General features: G+C 37.8%; 1 protein-coding gene across 1 annotated transcript in view; it reads left to right on the top strand.

Annotated features, from left to right (window-relative positions):
• Window positions 1–17,743, top strand: part of Frg1 (FSHD region gene 1) — a 36,114-nt gene extending 18,371 nt beyond the window's left edge. Inside the window, exons 3-9 of the mRNA XM_008850855.3 lie at window positions 3,637–3,762; window positions 4,956–5,013; window positions 8,483–8,597; window positions 13,571–13,675; window positions 15,454–15,545; window positions 16,052–16,162; window positions 17,642–17,743. Of these exons, the coding sequence (XP_008849077.1) occupies window positions 3,637–3,762; window positions 4,956–5,013; window positions 8,483–8,597; window positions 13,571–13,675; window positions 15,454–15,545; window positions 16,052–16,162; window positions 17,642–17,678 (644 nt within the window). The 3' untranslated portion in view covers window positions 17,679–17,743. The remainder of the gene's footprint in view (window positions 1–3,636; window positions 3,763–4,955; window positions 5,014–8,482; window positions 8,598–13,570; window positions 13,676–15,453; window positions 15,546–16,051; window positions 16,163–17,641) is intronic.
• Window positions 17,744–20,000: the final 2,257 nt, after the last annotated feature.

Raw genomic sequence — 20,000 nt, 5'->3', positions numbered from 1 at the left:
CACATTCCTTATCTTTACTTAAATGTCTGTTAGAATAAAACTGCCTGTTCTAACTTCAGTGCTTTTTTTAAAAGCCAACAACATTCTTGAACACTTTTCCTTTTGCTTTGAGATATTTGAGAGTCCCACATTTGTTCAAGTCCATAGATTCTGAGTCAGTGACAGGTCTACAGAGCTTGTTATGTCAGCAGCTTGAGTGCCACATACGTCTGAGCAAGTACTTCTCTGGGGTTCTTTTTTTAAAAAAAAATTTATTTTATTTACTGTTTTTATTTTTTGTGTACTAATGTATTGCTTGCGTGTATGTAAGTGCACCCATGTCCTGCAATGCCTGCGGGAGACAGAAGAGGGCATGGGTCAAATTTCCTGGAATTGGAGTTAGAGATGGTTGTTGGACTCCATGTTGTACTGGGAATCGAACCTGGGTGTTCTACAAGAGCAGCCACTGCACTTAACCACTAAGTCATCTCTCCAGCCCTCCACTGAAGTTCTAAAACTGCCAATCCTTGTAAAGAAATTTATTTCAGTTGATGATTTTTAATAAATTGAGATGAAGATGAAAATACCCCCCCATCCCCTACCCCAGGAAGAAAGAGCTCTTATTAAAGTATAGAAAAGTTCAAGTCTGTTCTACTCTAAACATTTCTTACTAGCATTGCTAGTAAGGCAATGCTCCAGAATAATCATCAGTATACATCTGCAAAGATTATAGTGTTTAGTAGTCATATAATGATAAAAAGGAACAAAAGAAAAGATACATCAAAATGTCAGGCTAAAATGTCCATTAAAGACAGTAATAGTATTTTTGGAAATGATGTAATGTCATATACTTATCAAAAATATCATCTTATTAAAGCTACAGTTAAGGACTTAAGAGCTGTGCAGTAAATACAGTGCTGAGGTTCATTTATCCAAATATTATTGTAATTACTAGCTAGAGGATGAAGATGCTACTTGGGAACATAAGTACTGTACCATTTTTACATTGTAAGGCACTTTTATGCAGCATATGCTGAAAACAGATAAAGAATCAAAATGGAAGTTTACAACCAGACATGATTTTTTCATGTGACTTCAATTTACATTTCGATTTTAAATGCATGATTATTTAGCCAATCACACCTGAATGAGAAAAACAGGTACTCAGCCACTTATCATCTAACCAACCCAAAGGTCAAGTGCTTTTCTGATTGCTACTGACAGAAAAGAGTTGAAGAAATTCATAGAAAGTCATATATTTACTATATAACAAATCCATCAACTGACATCTATAGTATTTGAAGTCTGTTATATAATTATTGACTAGTCATGACTACCCCTGGCACCTTCCATTTTTCCTGAAAATTTATTACAATAAATGAAGGCACTCTATTTCTCTATGAATAAGTTCTATGGCTCACAATGTAAAAATGACTTACACATAGTGATTTGAAGAGTTAAAAAATAATCTTTTTCAAGCTGTTATAAAGAAATCAAGTACAGATTCTTTGAGAAAAGTCACATAGCTTGGTAAACAAGCATTTAGATCTGCCCTTGCACTTCAAGTCATGATGAGTTTTTAAAATCAGTCACATACATCATGGCATATTAAGAGCAAAAAGAGAAGATGTATAGGGCAACCACTGCTGAAGTTGGTTTCCTTCTAAAATGACAAGAAAAGATGGTTAAAATAAAGGAAGCATCGATCCCTTGATTGAAGTAAATGTGTCAGTACACACTTGACAAACATGATCTTAAGGGACTAACAGTTAAAAACTTTAATCAAGCCAGGTTTGGTGGCACTCGCCTTTAATCCCAGGCCTCAGAAGGTAGAGGCAGGCCAGATCTCTGTGAGATCGAAGCCAGCCTGGTCCACATAGTGACTTCCAGGCAGGCTGGAACTAGGGAGACCCTGTCCAAAAAAAAAAAAAAATTCAGTCAATAAGCACAGTGTTATATTTAAAAACTGCTGTTCCACCAGCTGCGGAGTATTTCAGGTATAGTCAAGGTAACATGTTATTTCTTATTTGTAAATCTGATTCATTGTGGTAGATTTAATAATTGAGAACTCAGAATCCCTACCCTTCATACTGAGGTGCTATGGTAATATTAGGCAGACCACCACTAAAGGTTTTTGGTTTTACTGTAAAGAAATATATAACTGTGCTTCAGTAGGTAAGTGGAAGAAAATACACTAGCTAGAAATGCTAGTGTGGAAATCCTTTCTAAAAAGCGGGGTTCTTAGGCTTTCACAAACAACACCATGCCCTACCAGAAGAAAAGAAGTGCACAGAATTCTATTTAGTACAAGCAAACCAATGACTGAAAACATTAAAATCTTCTGAAGTGGTCACAAAATTAAAAATAAATAATGTTTTATGCAAAGGCTGCTCGTTAACACCCAAGACCTCCTTATATACTTTGGGCCAATTTGTGATGTGTTTCATACAACAAGGCACTTGAGAGGAACCAGTTTCAGACATGATGTCTAAAGTCCTTAGCATGTTGGTAATCCCTTTGCTCTCAAAGAGGTTTCATCTGCTGTTGACAAATGTTACTTCAGTCCCAATCAGATTCCATCATTTTGCTAGAAGTTCTTTGTATGACATGGGAAAGAGAAGAGGCATACTGCCAAGAGCATGTTGGCAGAAGCACTGGAGCTCATGGCTTCTAATCACGAGCAGACTGGCCAGTGAAAACAGGAACCAAAGCAAAGCCTCAGCACCTTTCTTGAGTTTTTAACATATGCTATCAAAGCCAAGATAAGAAGGAGGTTCTCTTCATTGCTTGAGTGTGAAAGAAAAAAAACCCAAAGTACTGGCCGTTGCCACCAGAGGTGTGTTTGCATTGTAAAGCCAAAATTGCATAGGTTTCCCTTGAGCATGTAAAAGCCAGAGAAAAGGAGAGCTTGATCAGCAGCAACTCACTCAGCACCAGCTTAATGGAAGCTAGGTTCATGGGACAGAGTTAGAAAGCTGAGAATGAATTAAGACCCATAACAACTATACTTTGTTCATTGTTTTCTAAAATTAAACAGGGGTTGTAAGTTTTTACTGCCCAGCTCTCAGACCCTTCAATGAACTGCCTAAAAATATTTTATTTTCTGAGCCTTCACTAAATAGCCAAATTTGACATGTTGATATTGCATAGCTGTAATTTGCAGTTTCTGGGAAGCAATCAAGACAGTTTTTAATTCTATATACTGTCAACAGTTAAAGAAGACATTGGAATGAGTAAATATTTCTAGACTGAACAAAGTTCTGCTGTTTATAGTGTATTATAATAGACATTGTCACTGGAAAGAATGCATGAATAAGAGCGACTGTTCCCTCATATTTTGTGTCTCTGCATGTGTTGCTGTTTCATAGTTTTAAAAGAATGTGATCTTGACCATGGCAGTTGTCACATGAATCCACCCGTATAAACACCAGCAAGTTCATGTTGAACTGGTAAAATATGAATAAGCTTCATGGATCATGTCAATACCAGTTTCTAGGGATTGTGCAATAGTTATGCAAAGTAGTGCTATTAGGAGAAAGTTGGTAAAGGATAAAAAAAGCTCTTACAAAAACAAGGTAGAACAAGAACAATAGAAAATTCTTGTGTACAACTAAAATAAAAAAGTTAAACATTGAGCTTTTTGTTTTTTGCTTTTAGGAATCTGGTGGACTGTATCCAACTTTGGTGAAATTTCGGGAACCATTGCCATTGAAATGGATAAAGGAACCTATATTCATGCACTTGACAATGGTCTTTTTACATTGGGAGCCCCACATAAAGAAGGTTTGTGTCTGGTGGAAACAGTGAAAGGGAAAGGCCACATAAAGTAGAAATTTTATAACATTCATGCACAAGTGTGATTTATTTATGTAGCCATTATACAGATCGTTCACTTTTTTCCCTTCCTTCACTTTTTTCCCTTCCTTACTACTTATAGCTTTGAGAACTCTTTCCAGAATAAGCATTTGAAGACATTCTATATAATGTTATAAATGTCAGAAGAGTCACTGTGGAAATTAAAAAAAAAAAAAAAGCATTAAAATATAATGTTAGCTAGGCATGGTGGCACATACCTTTAATCCCAGCACTCAGGAGGCAGAGGCAGGCAGATCTCTGAGATCAAGGCCAGCCTGGTCTACATAGCAAGTTTCAGGCCAGCTGGGGCTACAGGGAGACCTTGTCTCAAAAAGATCAAAAAAATAAAATTATATTAAAAGTGAAAATTTGGCTGAATCACAAATTTGAATCCTGATTTTTCTTCAGAGCTGTATAGATTTTCTCATTATCTTTAGCCTATAAGGAAGTACTAATGACAAATAATTAGAAAGTAAAAAAGTAAATAGGGGTGTGGTTCAGTCAGAATGGTCATCCCTTGAATAAACAAGAGCATTTAGAAGGAAAAAAAACTAGTTTTTTTTTTTTTGGCAGATTTTTTTATTGGGGTTTATATGGGTTGGGACAGTAACCTTAGGGTATGCCCCTCCACCCAAGAAATGTCCATTCTAATCCTCCTGAGGTTTTTTTTCTGGAATCTTCTCTTTGTCTTTGTGCCACTCTTGTTGCCAGCAGTAGCTTGAGGCCCACGGCTAGCTGCTCCTCCTCGCAAGAAAACTTCCTTTTTTTCTTGGGGACACATGTTTGCTGCCTCTTTGGGGGCCATTTCCTCCTTAGGTACGGACTTCTTCCTTTTAGGACTAGGAAGGCTTGTGCTGACAGCCAGCGCCTCTTTGGAGAGAGCTTTCTTTTTCTTTCATTTAGGGGAAGAAACAGGTGGCTCTTCATTCTGTTTTCCTGAGGCACCTCCTGGGGCTTTGGGTTTTTTTTCTTTTTCAGTTTTTCACATCCTTGCATTCCTCTGGAGGACTACTGTTTTCTGAAGGGGCCAGGGCCAGCTCAGCTAGTTGCTTCTAAAGCAGAAAAATATCTTTGCATATATATTTCTAGCAAATGTATATCTTCATTTTATTTTCCTGTAGTTGATGAGGGTCCCAGTCCTCCAGAGCAGTTTACTGCTGTCAAATTGTCTGATTCCAGGTAAGCTTGAGTATTTAAATTTTTATTAAAAAAAAAATTTTTTTTTAATGTATTTGAAAAATTAGGGGCTAGATACGTGGCCCAGTGGTGAAGAGCACTGATTGCTCTTGCACAGGACCGGATTCAGTTCCCAGCACCTACATGGCCGGCTAACAACCATCAGTAACTCCAGTTCCAGGGACTCCAGTGCCCTTTCTGACCTTTGGAAGCATTGCACTTCATGATGCACTTACACACATGGATGCAAAACACTCATACACATGAAGTAATTAAATAGTTAATTTTTTAAAAATTCTACATTTGATTTCACTTAAGTAGGAATGGTGGTGCATGCCTTTAATGCCAGGATTTGGGAGACGGAGACAGGAAAATCAGGAGTTCAAGGCCATCTCAGGTATATAAATTTGAGGCCAGCCTGGACCTGTCTCCCCCCAAAAAATAAAACAAGTGAATTTCACTTATTTAAGACATTCCACTATTTAACTATTTAGCTAATATAAACTCACAGAATAATCCAAAACAGTATTTTGAAACAGATTTTATGATGTCCAAAAAGCATGTTATTTATATGCCTAGTCAGTGTTTAATCTTCCTTCATTAAATAAATATTTAATGACTGTTTTCAGAGGAGAAGATACAGGTTGAATGAGTATTCCTTATTGAATGCTTGGGCTCAGAACTGTTTTGGATTTCTGATTTGGGAACATGTAACACATAGATATGTACCCAGTGAGGTATATTAGTGAAGGGACATGTATGTCTTAAACATAAGACAGAATCAAATCCAAAGATACTGTGGTATGTATGTCAAGGGACATACCAGATGTCGTGGCACATATCTGCATCCCAGCATTTGGAAGGCCAAGGCAGAATTGTAAATTCAAGGCCAGCTGGATTACATAGTAAGACCCTATCTCAAAAAAAGAAAAAATTCAACAGATAGGAGGATAATTGAAATATTGGTGAAGCCAACAGAGAATGTTGTTAGGTTAAAATGTTGAGAGAGTGCGCGGATGGAGGAGGCACCGAGGCACAAGTAGAATTCTCAGCAGGATACAGCTTTATTTCGCACGGGACACGTTTCCCTCAGGGAAGGGAAAAAATGTCTGGGAAGGGAAAGATGTCAGGGAAGGGAAAGATGTCAGCCTACGGGTTGTGAGCTGGGACTTTATATATGGGGGCTTTAGGGTGTAGAAGGGGGGAATGTTTGGGGGAGAAATCAGGGAGGGGGAAGCAGGGAAAGCATGTAGGATTAGGGTCTGGAAGTGTTTACTTTTTCCCTCTTAAGATAAGAGAAAAGCTGTTGTGATAAACAACTTCTAAAATCTCTGGTTAACAGGTAGAATCTGCTTATCTTATCTTTGGAGATCAGAGGAAAGACAGGCTGCTTCTCAGCAGAGTTTGTTTCCCTTGACTTCAAAGGTCAAGGTGCTTATCAGCTCAGTTCCCTTTTTCGGGCTCCAAAGTCTGTAGGTCCCTGTTGGGGAGGGGGGAAGCTGCTGCTGTTTGGAACCCTAACAAATGTCACATGATCATAAGAACTAACCTGTTTTGTTCTTAGTGCAGAACTACAGAGTGACACTTCTTTTAATTACGAACAATAGAAAATGAGGAAAATATTTGCAACAATCTCCATATGCAGTGAGTGCTCACTCACAGTATGTAGAGTACTCATAATCCTGACAGCCCCAATAGAACAATGAATACATATATAGCCAGATAGTTTTGAAACTAAAAAGGAAAGTGAAAGAAATTCTAGTGCCAATCTCCCTAAGAACTGTAATGCAAAATATGTATAGCAGAGAGAAGCCACAGTACAGTGGTGTCTGAACAAGGACAGCCTGACTCTTAGTGTCATTTAAAAACCAAGAGTGAGCCATATCTGTTCTCAGAACTTGTTCCTTCTGAGTTCTCTTAGACTGTTCTTCCCCAGGAGGGTACTCTCTTTCTTTAAAGTGGGAATGAATGAGGAACCTTGTCTTATCAGAGAATTTTCCTTTTTCTGATCCACGCCTCCCCGAACTGACCCAGAACAGCATACACAACCACAAACAGGTGTTATCAGTCTAATCTCACTTGCTGTTTGCAACATAAAACTGGAGATAATTTATTGCTTCCAGCAATATTCACAATACAGACATGTTATTCTGGGTCAGGGGCAAGAAAGGGTCGTGAGGAATTAAAGATTTATATTTAGTTTACAAGAGCAGCCCAAGGACTAATGAGATTGTTTACATTGTAAACAACCTGAGATAGTGTCAAATGATCTCAAAACATCAGATTAAGTTTGGTTGCAAGTTTAGGTAAGATGACCATTTTTAACAAGTTATTTTCATATTATATTTTTTAATGTTTTTGAAGCACATATTATTTTTCTTGATGCTGTGATCAAGTACCTGACAAGAAGAAACATAAGGAAGGAACAGCTTGTTTTGGCTTATGGTAGGGAATGTGTAGCAGAGTTCATGAAGACAAGAGAGCTGGGACTCATCCCTGGGGATCAAGAAGCAGAGAGACAGCACTGAGCTGGCTTCCTTTTCCTCTTTTTATTTAGTCTGGACCCTAGTTCATGGGATGGTGCTCCTACATTTAGGGCAAGTCTTCCCTCCTCATTTAAACCTCTCTGGAAACACCCTAAAAGATAATCCAGAGGTGTGTACTTGACAGTGAAGATTGTTCATCACAAAGGATATACTTTGTTTGAGACTGCATCTCACTGTGTAGTCCTGGCTAACCTGACACTCCCTATGTAGAGCAAGCTGGCCTTGAATTCACAGAGGCTGCCTCTACCTCTTGAGTACTGGGATTAAAGACATAATAACACTTTTTTAAAAATGATCTTTTGGCTAGGTGCATAGCTTAGGGTAGAGCATTTGCCTAACAAGTAGGTTCAGTTCTTAGCACCTGAAAAAAGTCTCTCAATTTGAGGTGAGAATGCAAGTTGTTGCAACTTTTTCTGGTTTTCACACTGTCCTGGCATTGATGCTGTTCTAACCAGTCCTAGTGGCCTGATGGGAAGTCAGCCACAGGACCCTGTATATGTAATAGTATGTTAATAACCTTCAATCCAGTGTCTTCTTTTCTAGGACTCCCTTCTGAAGACAAATTGGCAGTTTTTTATATAGTAGAGATACCAGTAAGACTGTTTAATAGCAAAAAAAAAAAGTAAATTTTGAATCTGATAGAAAAATACTGCATTTGGAACATGTTTTCTATATAGCATAAGATACTATATAATGCTTATATTAAAAAGCAAAATGTAAAATCATATATAGAGAGAGTGGGAATTGAATTATTGTGTCCAGAATGGTAGCAATTTGCCACATGTAGCTTTGTAACCCCTGTAAACATGTCTAGTCTGAATTTTAATATATGTAGAACAATACATAAATACATATAGTATACTGTTTTTCATTCTATATTTAAATTACTTCACTCAGTTTTTAATATTTATTTTATTAACCCAAAGAATTGCCCTGAAGTCTGGTTATGGAAAATACCTTGGTATAAATTCAGACGGACTTGTTGTTGGGCGTTCAGATGCAATTGGGCCAAGAGAACAGTGGGAACCAGTATTTCAAGATGTAAGTATTGTTATTTGCAAAAGCATCCTATCAGTTTAAGAAAGTGTCTTCAACAGTCAGTGAAAGCACATTCTCTAATAATAAAGTAAAAGTAGTAAAAGAATAAAGTAAAATGTAGTAGTATAATGCATTATATTTGGAGAGGAGGATCAGGATAAACTTAATAAAAATGATGTCAAGGAGGCTGGAGAGATGGCTCAGAGGTTAAGAGCGCTGGCTGGTGATGCAGAAGACCCAGGTTCAGTTCCCAGCACCCATATGGTGGTGAACAACATCTGTTCCAGGGGATCCAATGCCCTCTTCTGACTTCCGTGGGCGTTGCATGACACTGGTGCACTTATACATGCAAACTCATACACATAAAATTAAAATAATAAAATATTTTTTAACAATGATGTCCAAACACAAAAACACAGAGCAACAGGAAGTAGTGCCTGTCACACTCTGGTTTCTGCATGGTTGTTTCCATTAAAGGACCAGGGCCCTTTAGACTTTAGTCTGTTTTAAGCCTCAGAATAAGAAAGAGGCTCTATCAGGAGTATTTTATTCACAGAGATTGCTTCCAAAACTTTAGAGACTATGGGAAGAGGGTAGTGGAGCAAGCTAGCATCTCATTTTGACAGGTTGTGTACAAAATAGTAAATAGTGGTAATGGTTCATTGAAATAAACACAGTCCGTAGAGCTGTTAAAGTTTTGATTTATAATGAAGTTCAAAAAGAAAAGCAGTGTAAAAAAGTTTTCATATGAAAGTACGAAGCTACAGCAAGTTTAGTAAATATCAAGAACTTTAAAGAATAATAGAACAACTGAAAAATGTTCAGTAGTTGTACAGCAACAACGGTTTTATACAGTTAAATTCAAAGAAAGATGCTTCAGGGCTAGAGAGATGGCTGTTGGTAAAAACGCTTGCACATCTGCCTAAACATGAGAACCTGACTTCACATTGCAGCATCCGCGTACAAAGCAGGTTGTGACCCACATGCACCTTTAACCCCAGCACTAGGGCGGGGGCGGCGGGGGGGGGCGGTCAGAAACAGAAGAATTACTGGGGCTTGCTGACCACCAGCTTAGCTCCAGGTTCAGTGAGAAACCCTATTTCTTTTTTTTTTTTTTTTTTTGTCTTTTTGAGACAGTGTCTCCCTGTAGCTCCAGCTGTCTTGGAACTCACTATGTAGACCAGGCTGGCCTTGAACTCACAGAGATCTGCCTGCCTCTGCCTCCCAGTGCTGGGATTAAAGGCATGCCCTGCCACGCCCGGCTGAGAAACCCTATTTCAAAGGCATAAGAGAGTGATAGAGTAGGATACCTGCCATCCTCCTCTGGCCTCCACACACAAGCATATACATACCACATGCACATACACTGCACACACATACAACCACATTCACACCAAAAAAAGGGGCAGGGGAGATGCATCAGTGTTTTCCAAGATGATAAAAAAAGAGGTACTTACTTTGACCTAATTCATCACCCCCAGGATAAAATCTTGAGTCAATGACTTTTGACCACACTGTAATGAGAAATACATTTTGACGTTACAGACCAGTGTTCTACTTTGTTTCTCCATAGCTGTGACAAAACACTCTGACCAATACCAGTTTGGGGAGGAAAGGGTTTATTTGTCTTAAGTCTCTCAATCACAGTTCCTCAGGGAGCCAAGGTAGGAACTCAGGGCAGGAACCTGGAGGCAGGAGCTGGAGCATGGAGGAATGCTGCTTACTGGCTTGCTCCCCTGGCCTATACTCAGCCTGCTTTCTTATGGAACACAGGCCCACCTGCCCAGGGGTGGCACCACCCACAGTGGGCTGAGCCCTCTCACATCACTCAACAATCAAGAAGTTGGCCCCCCAGACATGGCCACCGGCCAGTCCTATGGAGGCAGTTCCCCAGTTGAGGCTCCCTCAACCCAGGTGTGTCAAGCTGACACTAAAGCTCTCCGGTATAACCAGTATACACATATGTATAAGTAAAGCAAAAATTGTACCTAAAAATACTTATTTTTTTCTATGTAGTAATGCATAGACAGTTTCTATTTTGTGTTCTCCTTTGTCTAGTTTTAGATTTTGGTTTGTTTCCAGTATTGGTTAATAAAGTAATACTGGGCCCTGCAAGGTGGCTCAGTGGGTGAAGCACTTGCTGCACAAACCTGCTGAGCTGAGTATGATTACTGGAACCGAGGTCAAAGGAAAGAACTGACTCCCAAGTTGTCCTCTGACCTCCATGTGCACATAATGACACATGCACACACACCCATATACATCATATACACTCAATAATAATTAACTTAAAACATAATCACCTCCCATGAGCTAGGGTTGTGGTCCCATCCTGTGAGCTGAAGCTATGGTCTCCCATGAACTGGAATTCTGGTCACCCCCTATGAGCTAGAGCTGTGATCCACAACATGAATCATGATTCTACATTTCTCTGGTGGTGGAGCAGATGGGAGGATGCTGGGCAGCAGTTTCGGCCTTCTCTGGGTGCCTGCATTCCCCACAGCCCATCCCCCAAAGTCCCAGGTTGTGCATGGCAGCAGCTTTGCCTCTGTGTTGGGCTTATCCTGGGGACAGGGGAGGTTTTGTCATTTGCAGATTCCAGTCTTGGGAGCGCTGATTCTCTAGAATAGACCTCCCACCTCCTTTGATGGCCAGCTGTGGTCTTGACTCCACACGTCGTCCTGGGCATCCCATTCCAAGCACCAAGAAGTTTTCTGTCATCTTTCCATTACTCTTCTACAGCCCAGTGCATGTTCACCTGTGCCCTACAGAAAATGCAAAACACCCAAGTGAACTTCTGGAGATAAAAATCAGTCTGCAAAGTTAAAGATTTATCTTAAATGTACTCTAATAACTAAAATGATAAAAACAAACTAAAAACATGTAATGTTTTTAGAATGTAAATTCACAGTTCTGTATGTCTACTATAATTTATACTAACAAGCTTCAACAATCGTTTGAAATTTCTTGCTGTTGCTGTATTGTGGATTTGGCATTCATTCCCATTCCAAATTCTGCAACCTGTATAAAGCTTTTCAGTGTCCATCACACCCTTTTTTTTGGGGGGGGGTCTTTCTGAGACTGGGTCTCCCTGTAGCCCCAGCTGGCCTGGAACTTGCTATATAGAATAGACTGGCCTTTTAAACTCACAGAGATCAGCCTGCCTCTGCCTCTGCCTCTGCCTCTGCCTCTGCCTCCAGAGTGCTGAGATTAAAGGTGTGCACTACCATGCCAAGCTCATACTATTTTTTTAAAGCAATGCTAATAAAATAATTAATAAATAAATAAATAAGACTTAAATGAAAAATAATCAATTAACTAGCTAAGTAAAAAGCATACCAGTAGGAAAGGCTAATATAAGGCCAGTGTCAGATTCAAACTTTAGGGAGATGGGTTTCATTTAACTTTGAGATTTTTAAATTTAAACAAAAGACTTGAAATCTCTCATATAGGAAGTTAAAGTGCAGAAGGGAGTGCTCCATGGCACAGGTTTACATCCTCTTGGACTGTGTAGGCCTAATTCTTAGAGTCATCCAGGTAAAATACAGTTCTGCCACCTTAATAAGAAATTAAATAAAATCCATGTTTTTCCTGCTGTTTTAACTGAATAGTATAAAGTCTTGTAATTAATATACTTGTGACTATTTTTTGTAATGTTAAAGGTATACCAAGTTTTCCATAAGAATCAACCATATGAAAATTAAAATTACGGGACTGGAGAGATGGCTCAGTGGTTAAGAGCACTGACTGCTCTTGCAGAGGACCCGGGTTCGATTCCCAGCACCCACATGGTGGCTACAAACTGTCCTTAACTCCAGTTCCAGGGGAATCCGAAGCCCTCTTCTGACCTCGGTGGCATTGCACACACATACATGCAAGCAATACACTCATACACATAAAATAAAAATAATATTTTTTAAAAGGCCTTTAAAAAATTACCCTTACAATTATAAGTAGAATTTAATTAGTCAGATTTCAAATCCACACTTTAGATACACAAGAAAAATTATTTTTTAGTGATTTATTTCTACAAGTGTTTTGATTGCCCGAGTGTTTACTGGTGTGTGTGGGTAGTGCCCGAGGTGGAAGAGGACAACAGAGCTGCCAGGTGGGTGTTGGGAGCCGAACCTGGGTTCTCTGGAAGAACAGCAAGTGCTCTTAACCTCTGAGCCACTATTCCAGCCCCAAGAAAATTCATTTTTGAGGTTTTAATAATCAGTATAATCAGTAAAGTTAGTGTAATCATCAGCATTAAACAACTAATGTGAATATATCATTCCATACAAAATTCCCTCTAGGCCAAAGGCCAGCTTCTTAATATTTTTAATTACAAGGAAAATAAATTGCACTTGAAACACTAGTATTATTGCACATTATTCATAATTTTTATTGTCTTTAAAGATAGGTTTTTATGAGTTTTATGTGTACGTGTGTATTGCCTGCATGTATGTAAGTGTACCCGTGTCATGTAGTGCCCATGGAGGTCAGAAGAGGGTGTCCAATCTCCTGGAACTGGAGTTACAGATAGTTGTTAGCTGTCATGTGGGTGCTGGGATTCAAACCCGGGTCTTCTGCAAGAATAGCTAGTGTTCTTAACTGCTGAGCCATATCTCTAGCCCCTAAAGATAGTTTTTAACTTAACTAAATTAGTTGTCTCCTCAAATTTTTTAGAGAAAGCAATTTATTTTGTATACTTAGAACAATAGTCCTTCTCAAATAAAGCAAGAGGCAATGTAACTGCTCTGCCACTGAGCTACATGTTCTCCATCCCAATAGAAAAACACATAAAAGTATGTATGTAATAATGTTTGAGTAGTAAGATTATAGGTGATTTGGGTTTCCTTTTCCGTATGTTTTTTTTTTCCCCCTAGGCTTTCTCTAAATTCTTTGATTTTAGAATTGAGAAATTTTTAATTTAGTCTAAAGATGTGAGATTTCTGTGAGAGTTCTCATGCTTGATTTTTTTTTTTTTTCAGGGAAAAATGGCTTTACTGGCCTCAAATAGCTGCTTTATTAGATGTAATGAAGCAGGCGACATAGAAGCAAAGAATAAAACAGCAGGAGAAGAAGAAATGATAAAGGTAAGCAGACATTTTCCTGGAGCCTAGTGCCTGTCCCACCTGTGACGTGAGCAGTTTCTTTAAAACATTGAGTAGTCATTTACTATCACTTAAAAAACAATACCTTTTGGGAGCTAGAGAGATGTCTCAGTGATTAAGAGCACTGGCTGCTCTTGCAGAGGACCTGGGTTCAATTCCCAGTGTCCACATGGCAGCTAACAACCATCCATAACTCCGGTTCCAGGGAAATCTAGTGCCCTCTTCTGACCTCCATGGGCATTGCATGACACAGATACACTTACATGCAGGCAGTATACTCATACACGTGTGGGTGCTGGGATCCAAACTCAGGTCTTTTGCAGGAACAACCATTGTTCTTAACTGCTGAGCCATCTCTCCAGCCCCAAAATATAAAAATTTTAAAGCAAAAACAAAGCCTTAGGTCTCCCATCTACACCATTCACCTATCTCCCATCTCCTACCTGGTCCCTAGACTCCCCCCTTAATTTTTTTGGTATAGTTTAGTTTTACTGTTGTTTTTTGTTTTGTTCTGTTTTTTTAATTGATTAGTTAATTAATTAATTTTATGTGTATGTGTGTATTGCCTGCATGTAGGTAAGTGCACTCGTGTCATGCAATGCCCAGGGAGGACAGGAGAGGCTGTCGGATACCCTGAAACTGGAGTTACTGTTAGCTGCCATGTGGTTGCTGGGATTCAAACCCAGGTCTTCTGCAAGAACAGTGTTCTTAACCACAGAGCCATCTCTCCAGCCCCTGTTCTGTTTTTTATAGCCTCCTGAAATTCCTTATAAACATATAAAGATATAATTACCTGGGCCTTTTGTTTTCACTGTTGTCTCTTGAGTATTTCCCCCTGTAAGGATATAGAAAGTTTCCCCTTCTTCTCTTTTTACACATGCAGAGTGTTCCGTTTTAGGGATTTGCCTTACTTTAGTTGTAGATAGAAATTTAGGTTGTTTCCTGGCTTTGTCTTTGGAAACAATGCTGTAGCATAGAACTATATGAGCAGAAACAGCTCTTGTAATTTATTAGGTATTATCAAGTTGCCATACATAAAGCTTGTGCTAAATTATACTCTGTTGACACTCATGAGTAGAATTGTTTTATCAGATATTTCTGCCATCCATGATTCTAGTCACTAAATAAATATGAGCCTCTTTTCTCTGTGAGTAGGTACACATCTTCTGTACCTCAGGAAAAACATGAAGCACATAAAATGACTGTTTTAATTTCATGTCAGTCACTAAGCACTAAGCTGGAAATAAAAGTTCCTTCTTCCAGTCAGAGTACCCGAATGGTATTCTTTGGTTTTATTTGATTTTGTAAAAGTTATACAGATATCTAGCAGGGCATGGTGGCACATACCTTTAATCCCGGCACTCGGGAAGTAGAGGCAGGCAGATCTCTGTGAGTTCGAGGTCAGTCTGGTCTACATAGTGAGTTCTAGGTCAGCTTTTTGTCTCAAAAAGACAAAAAAAAAAAAAAAAAAGTTACACAGACATCTTATATCAAGGTGAAGTTCTGAATAAGCTACCAAAATAATCTTGCAGTTAATTGGAACTTGAAGGCTTGTTTTCAACTTACATATAATTGCAATTGTTTATATAAATCATATATGTATGAAATAAAAAAACATCTTGAGCTTGTCTTCTTCCAAACCTAATTTCTAAGATAACTGATTTCATGGTTTGCATAGGAAATCACTTAGAATGCTCTGTTCAGCAAGTGGGGAGGAGAAGATAGATGTAACCTGTTGGGTTCTCATCTCTAATACCCAGATTAGATCCTGTGCTGAAAGAGAAACCAAGAAAAAAGATGACATCCCAGAAGAAGACAAAGGCAATGTGAAGCAGTGTGAAATCAACTATGTGTATGTGTTCTCCTTTTAGTCTCAGATCTGACAGTGAAGTGCTTCTCATGGCACTTTGACAGCAAGACACCTGATGGACAAGAATAGGCAGTAGGAGACTCCAGGGCAGAATGTTGGGCTGAACGCTTTTCTTGAGACTTCAGTTTTCCCAGTTACCTTACTAGGACTTAAAGCTGAAGTCACTTGTGTTGGTCAGTTTTCCTATTCCTTTAATAGAACTACTATCATGCCGACCAGGTGCTGTTCATGTTGCAGACATGGGGACTGCAGCCCTGTTCCCTAACAGAGGGGCTTTACAGAGCTACCCAAACAGAAACCTTCTCAGGGGGTCAGAAAAGATTACCTTTGTAGTTGAAAAGCTGTTAAGTTTTTAAAGAAATACAATTAGTTGTTTTTTTTTTTTTCTTTTTTTTTAATAAGGGAAAAAAAACTTTTAACAGTATTTGGTAAGGATACATGTAATAAAAGTTTGAGAATTTGTTTCAGTGAGAGATCTTTCTTCACAGAAAGAAATTTCAGAGCTTCCAAGACCACAAACTTAAAATAAGTAAAGAAGATAGTAAAATTCTTAAAAAGGCCCAGAAAGATGGATTTTTACACGAGACACTTCTGGACAGGTAATAGTATATTTATATGATTTATGTGATTACAGCTGTTTTAAAAAGTGGCATCTTCTTTTTAAGTTACTATAGTTTTTAAATATTTCTCTTCATTTCTAATTTGTTTATGTGGAAATATTACCTAGAGAAAGTATAAGTCTTAAGAAAAGCTTACTAAAAAAGAATCTCTAAACTTACAGCCAGAATGTAAATACTTACGTTCTTTAAGACTTTCAGAGTTGATTGGAACTAATTCATATTTACTTAAGCATCAGATTGTTGCTGTAGTTTAGCGGTTGTCATGTTCCCCTCTCATAGATGTGCTTACTGTCATCTTGCCATGAGAATTAGTACCATTGTTAAGAAGTTGTTCACATGATAACAAGATTCTGTGTGTTCTGATAGGGCAGTAGAGTTTCCTAAAAATGAAATAAAAGCATATGAATTTGTATACAGACTTAAGTTTGAAGTTCAGTAAGGGAAATTGAATTTTTATTAAAGTTAGATTCAGAAGTGTACAGGATATTTATCATAGCACATAATTAATATTTGCTCACATTTCTTTTTTTTTTCCTGTTTAAATATGTAACAACAGTTACAACCGAAAGCAGGCAGAGAACTTTAGCTGAGAGTTTAAAGCTGTGAGTCAATAGAGTGCCAAATTGTAAAAGAGAATTTGATAGTCTCCTGTCAGTCATAAAGTCTTTATTTTGCAAAATTACTCTTAATCTATTGTATTATTCTATAAAGTAATACTTCATGTATTTCCTGTTAGCTAATTGGCAAAGTTCTTACCTGAAATTAGTTACTAGGAAAACTTAATGTGTTTAGTTCTACTGTAGTTCTAAGAAATCATAAGAGAATATAAAATATAATCAGACTTTGGACTACAAAGTAGAATAGACTGTCCAACAGCTTTAAAACTGGTTAAAATACACACACACACACACACACACACACACACACACACACCCATTGCAACCCCATAAAAATTTACAGACTGCTTACTTATTTTAACAGGACATGGGTTGTTATTTTTTACTTCACTTTTCAAAGAGAATTAATTAAATTTTTGTGAACATCATACTCTATATTTTGATCGTATTTAGATTCCTCCCCATATCTCAAACCTCCAATGTCTTACTATTTCTCAATATCACACACACACACACACACACACACACACACACACACACCCATTGCAACCCCATGAAAATTTAAAGCCTGCTTAAATTCATAAGTAATTAAAATTTCTCTTGTGAATTGAAAAAACCCTTAGGGTACCTTTGTTAAATATTACAAAATAAATTTCATAAGACTAGAATCCAGTTTACATAAAAAGAAAGTTGAGAGGCAAAATTTAAATGTTTTAATATAAGTTTTCAGGAACATAATAATGAAAATTGATGACAATTTCTAAGTATGAGTTTTATATTTAGTAGCAATGGATTATATATGGTATGTTTTACATTGACCCCTCTTTATTGTCTTGAACAGGAGAGCCAAATTGAAAGCTGATAGATACTGCAAGTGACCAGAAATTTGTTTTTGTGTTGCTATCATTTTTTTTTCTGAATAAAAATATTGATTTCAAATGCTTTTACAGAGTTCATGAATCATTTTGAAATCATTGTTTAATTTGGCATCTAGTTTCACAAAGATTGATCACATTTAATCAAGGTTCTTCATGGATTTGCTGAGTTAAGTGTACGTACTTGTAGGTACACTAGAGTTTTTTTTCCTTCTCTGAATTTCCTGTCTTGCAATGTGAAGTGTTACTCCAAGAAACATAGTTCCCAGGCCTCTGTGGACTCTTCACTTTATCATTTCTCTTTACCTGATTCAAATCTGTACATTTGGAGGAAGCTAGAAACTCTTAAGGCAATCAACAAGGTTTTGATTCTCCTCCCTCTTTTTCTTTTTCCTTTTTTTCCCTTCTCCTATTTTCTTTGTTTGTGATGTTGGAGCCTAATTTGGGGATGATCCTGTTGTGTACAAGGATGCTGAAAGCCACCCTGGGCTACATGAGACCCTGCCTAATAAAAGAAACCAGAAAAAGTGCTAACATGTTAGACCCTGCCTACCTGTAGTTCTGACGTTCTGTCGGCCACCAAATCTAGAGTTAGTGTTACCTCTGTCAGCAAAGTAGCTAAGTTCTGTTGTCCGCTTTAGTATAGGTTATTATAAAACAAAACTGAAACAGCAGTTGTTTAACAGTAGAAGACACATAACTATTGATTATCTAGTTCTTAAAGAATATTTAATAGGATGGCAAAGTAGGATTGATCTATTACATTTTTAAAAATTTTTTTAAAAATTTAATAACCACATGATTAGAAGAAGCATTTCATTACAGGTTTAACATATTCAGTAACACATTCCAGAACAAGGATACATCTCTTTCAAAGGCGGCTATAAATTTTTAGGTTCACGGTTCAATTAATACAGTCATAACAATATTGAACTCAGTATAAACCCTGTAAGATATAAAATTGAATGAGTTTTTACCCTTTAAAGAAGATCTCCATTTCAAGATATGCTGTTTCCTACATTTTTAATGCTACTAACATGTTTGCACATGTATCTTTAATCTCTGTATCTGATTATAACTAGTCACAGTCAGTTACACTTGGATCCTTAGTACCTGATTATGGATGTAAAGTCATCAGGTAGATTTCACTGATAATCTTTTATCACCTCTACTATTTAACATCAAGTAAATTTTTTAAAAAAACTTTTTAATAACTACGATTAGAAGAAGCATTTCGTTAAAGCTTTAACATACTCAGTAACCCAGTCCAGACCAACAGTACATCTCTTTCACAAGTGGCTGTAAGTTTCTAGGTTCACAGTTGAATTAATAACAGTCACACAATATTGAACTCAGTATAAGGCCTATAAGACATAAAATTGAATGAGTTTTTAACCTTTAAAAAAATCTCCATTTCATTTTAGAATATGTTTTTCCTTGCAGAAAGACTCACGGTCTTTGCTACTAACACTGAGATGTTGGCACGTGGATCTCTAATCTGTATGTATATATTTATTACTAGTCGATTTCAATGGTAATGTTTATCACCTCTACTGATTCATGACGTAAATTTCCATGCTTCCTCCTCAAATATAATAAATTTTTAAAAATTTTGATGATTTTTTTTGTATTGTGTGTATCATACAGAACATCCCAAACCATCGTATTCAACTATATACCCACTTCCCACATGGCCCCCTCCCATAGCCTCCCCCCCCCCACTAGATCCCTTATACTCTGATATCCCTGCTACTGTCTGCTGTGTTGTTGGCACCCCCGCCATTCCCCACTACTTGCCCTCTGGTGAATCTAGTCAGCCTATCTAGAGGTCTTTGTTTTAGGAACGTCAGCTATTACTCATCTAGCAGTAATCAGTTGTCAATATTCCTTTACACAACATTGGGGTCTGCTGTTCATTTTCCAAGTTCTATGCTGGGTTACTATCTGGGAGTCCCTTTGGCCACCTTGGCAAACAACTCAAAAGAAAGTATCCCATATCTGGCACTGTTACTTGTTATGTAGCCTTTAGCTATATATATGGACTCTTAAAAAATTATATTGACCCCTTTAATCTTTGGTTATACTTTCCTTTTGGGTGTTTAAGTCCATACAGTTGGCGCAGATAAACCAATTTATTTTATCTCTTAAGGTCATTTGAGGATCTGTTCCTCAGGGGTCACATGGGCTTGGGAGAAGCCCCTGGCTCCTTTTACCAGTTCTGCCTACTGAAGATAAATAAAAGGTCCTGCTCGACCATGGTTGGCTTCGCTTGGAAGCATGGAGGAAATGATTCCTCTGTGTTGACCCTCCTCTTTGTAGACTGGA

Source organism: Nannospalax galili, unplaced genomic scaffold (genome assembly GCF_000622305.1).
Source record: "Nannospalax galili isolate Female #2095 unplaced genomic scaffold, S.galili_v1.0 scaffold1025, whole genome shotgun sequence".
NCBI classification, from domain to species: domain Eukaryota; kingdom Metazoa; phylum Chordata; class Mammalia; order Rodentia; family Spalacidae; genus Nannospalax; species Nannospalax galili.
The sequence above is the reverse complement of the archived record's forward strand: the minus strand, read 5'-3'. Positions and strand labels throughout refer to the sequence as shown.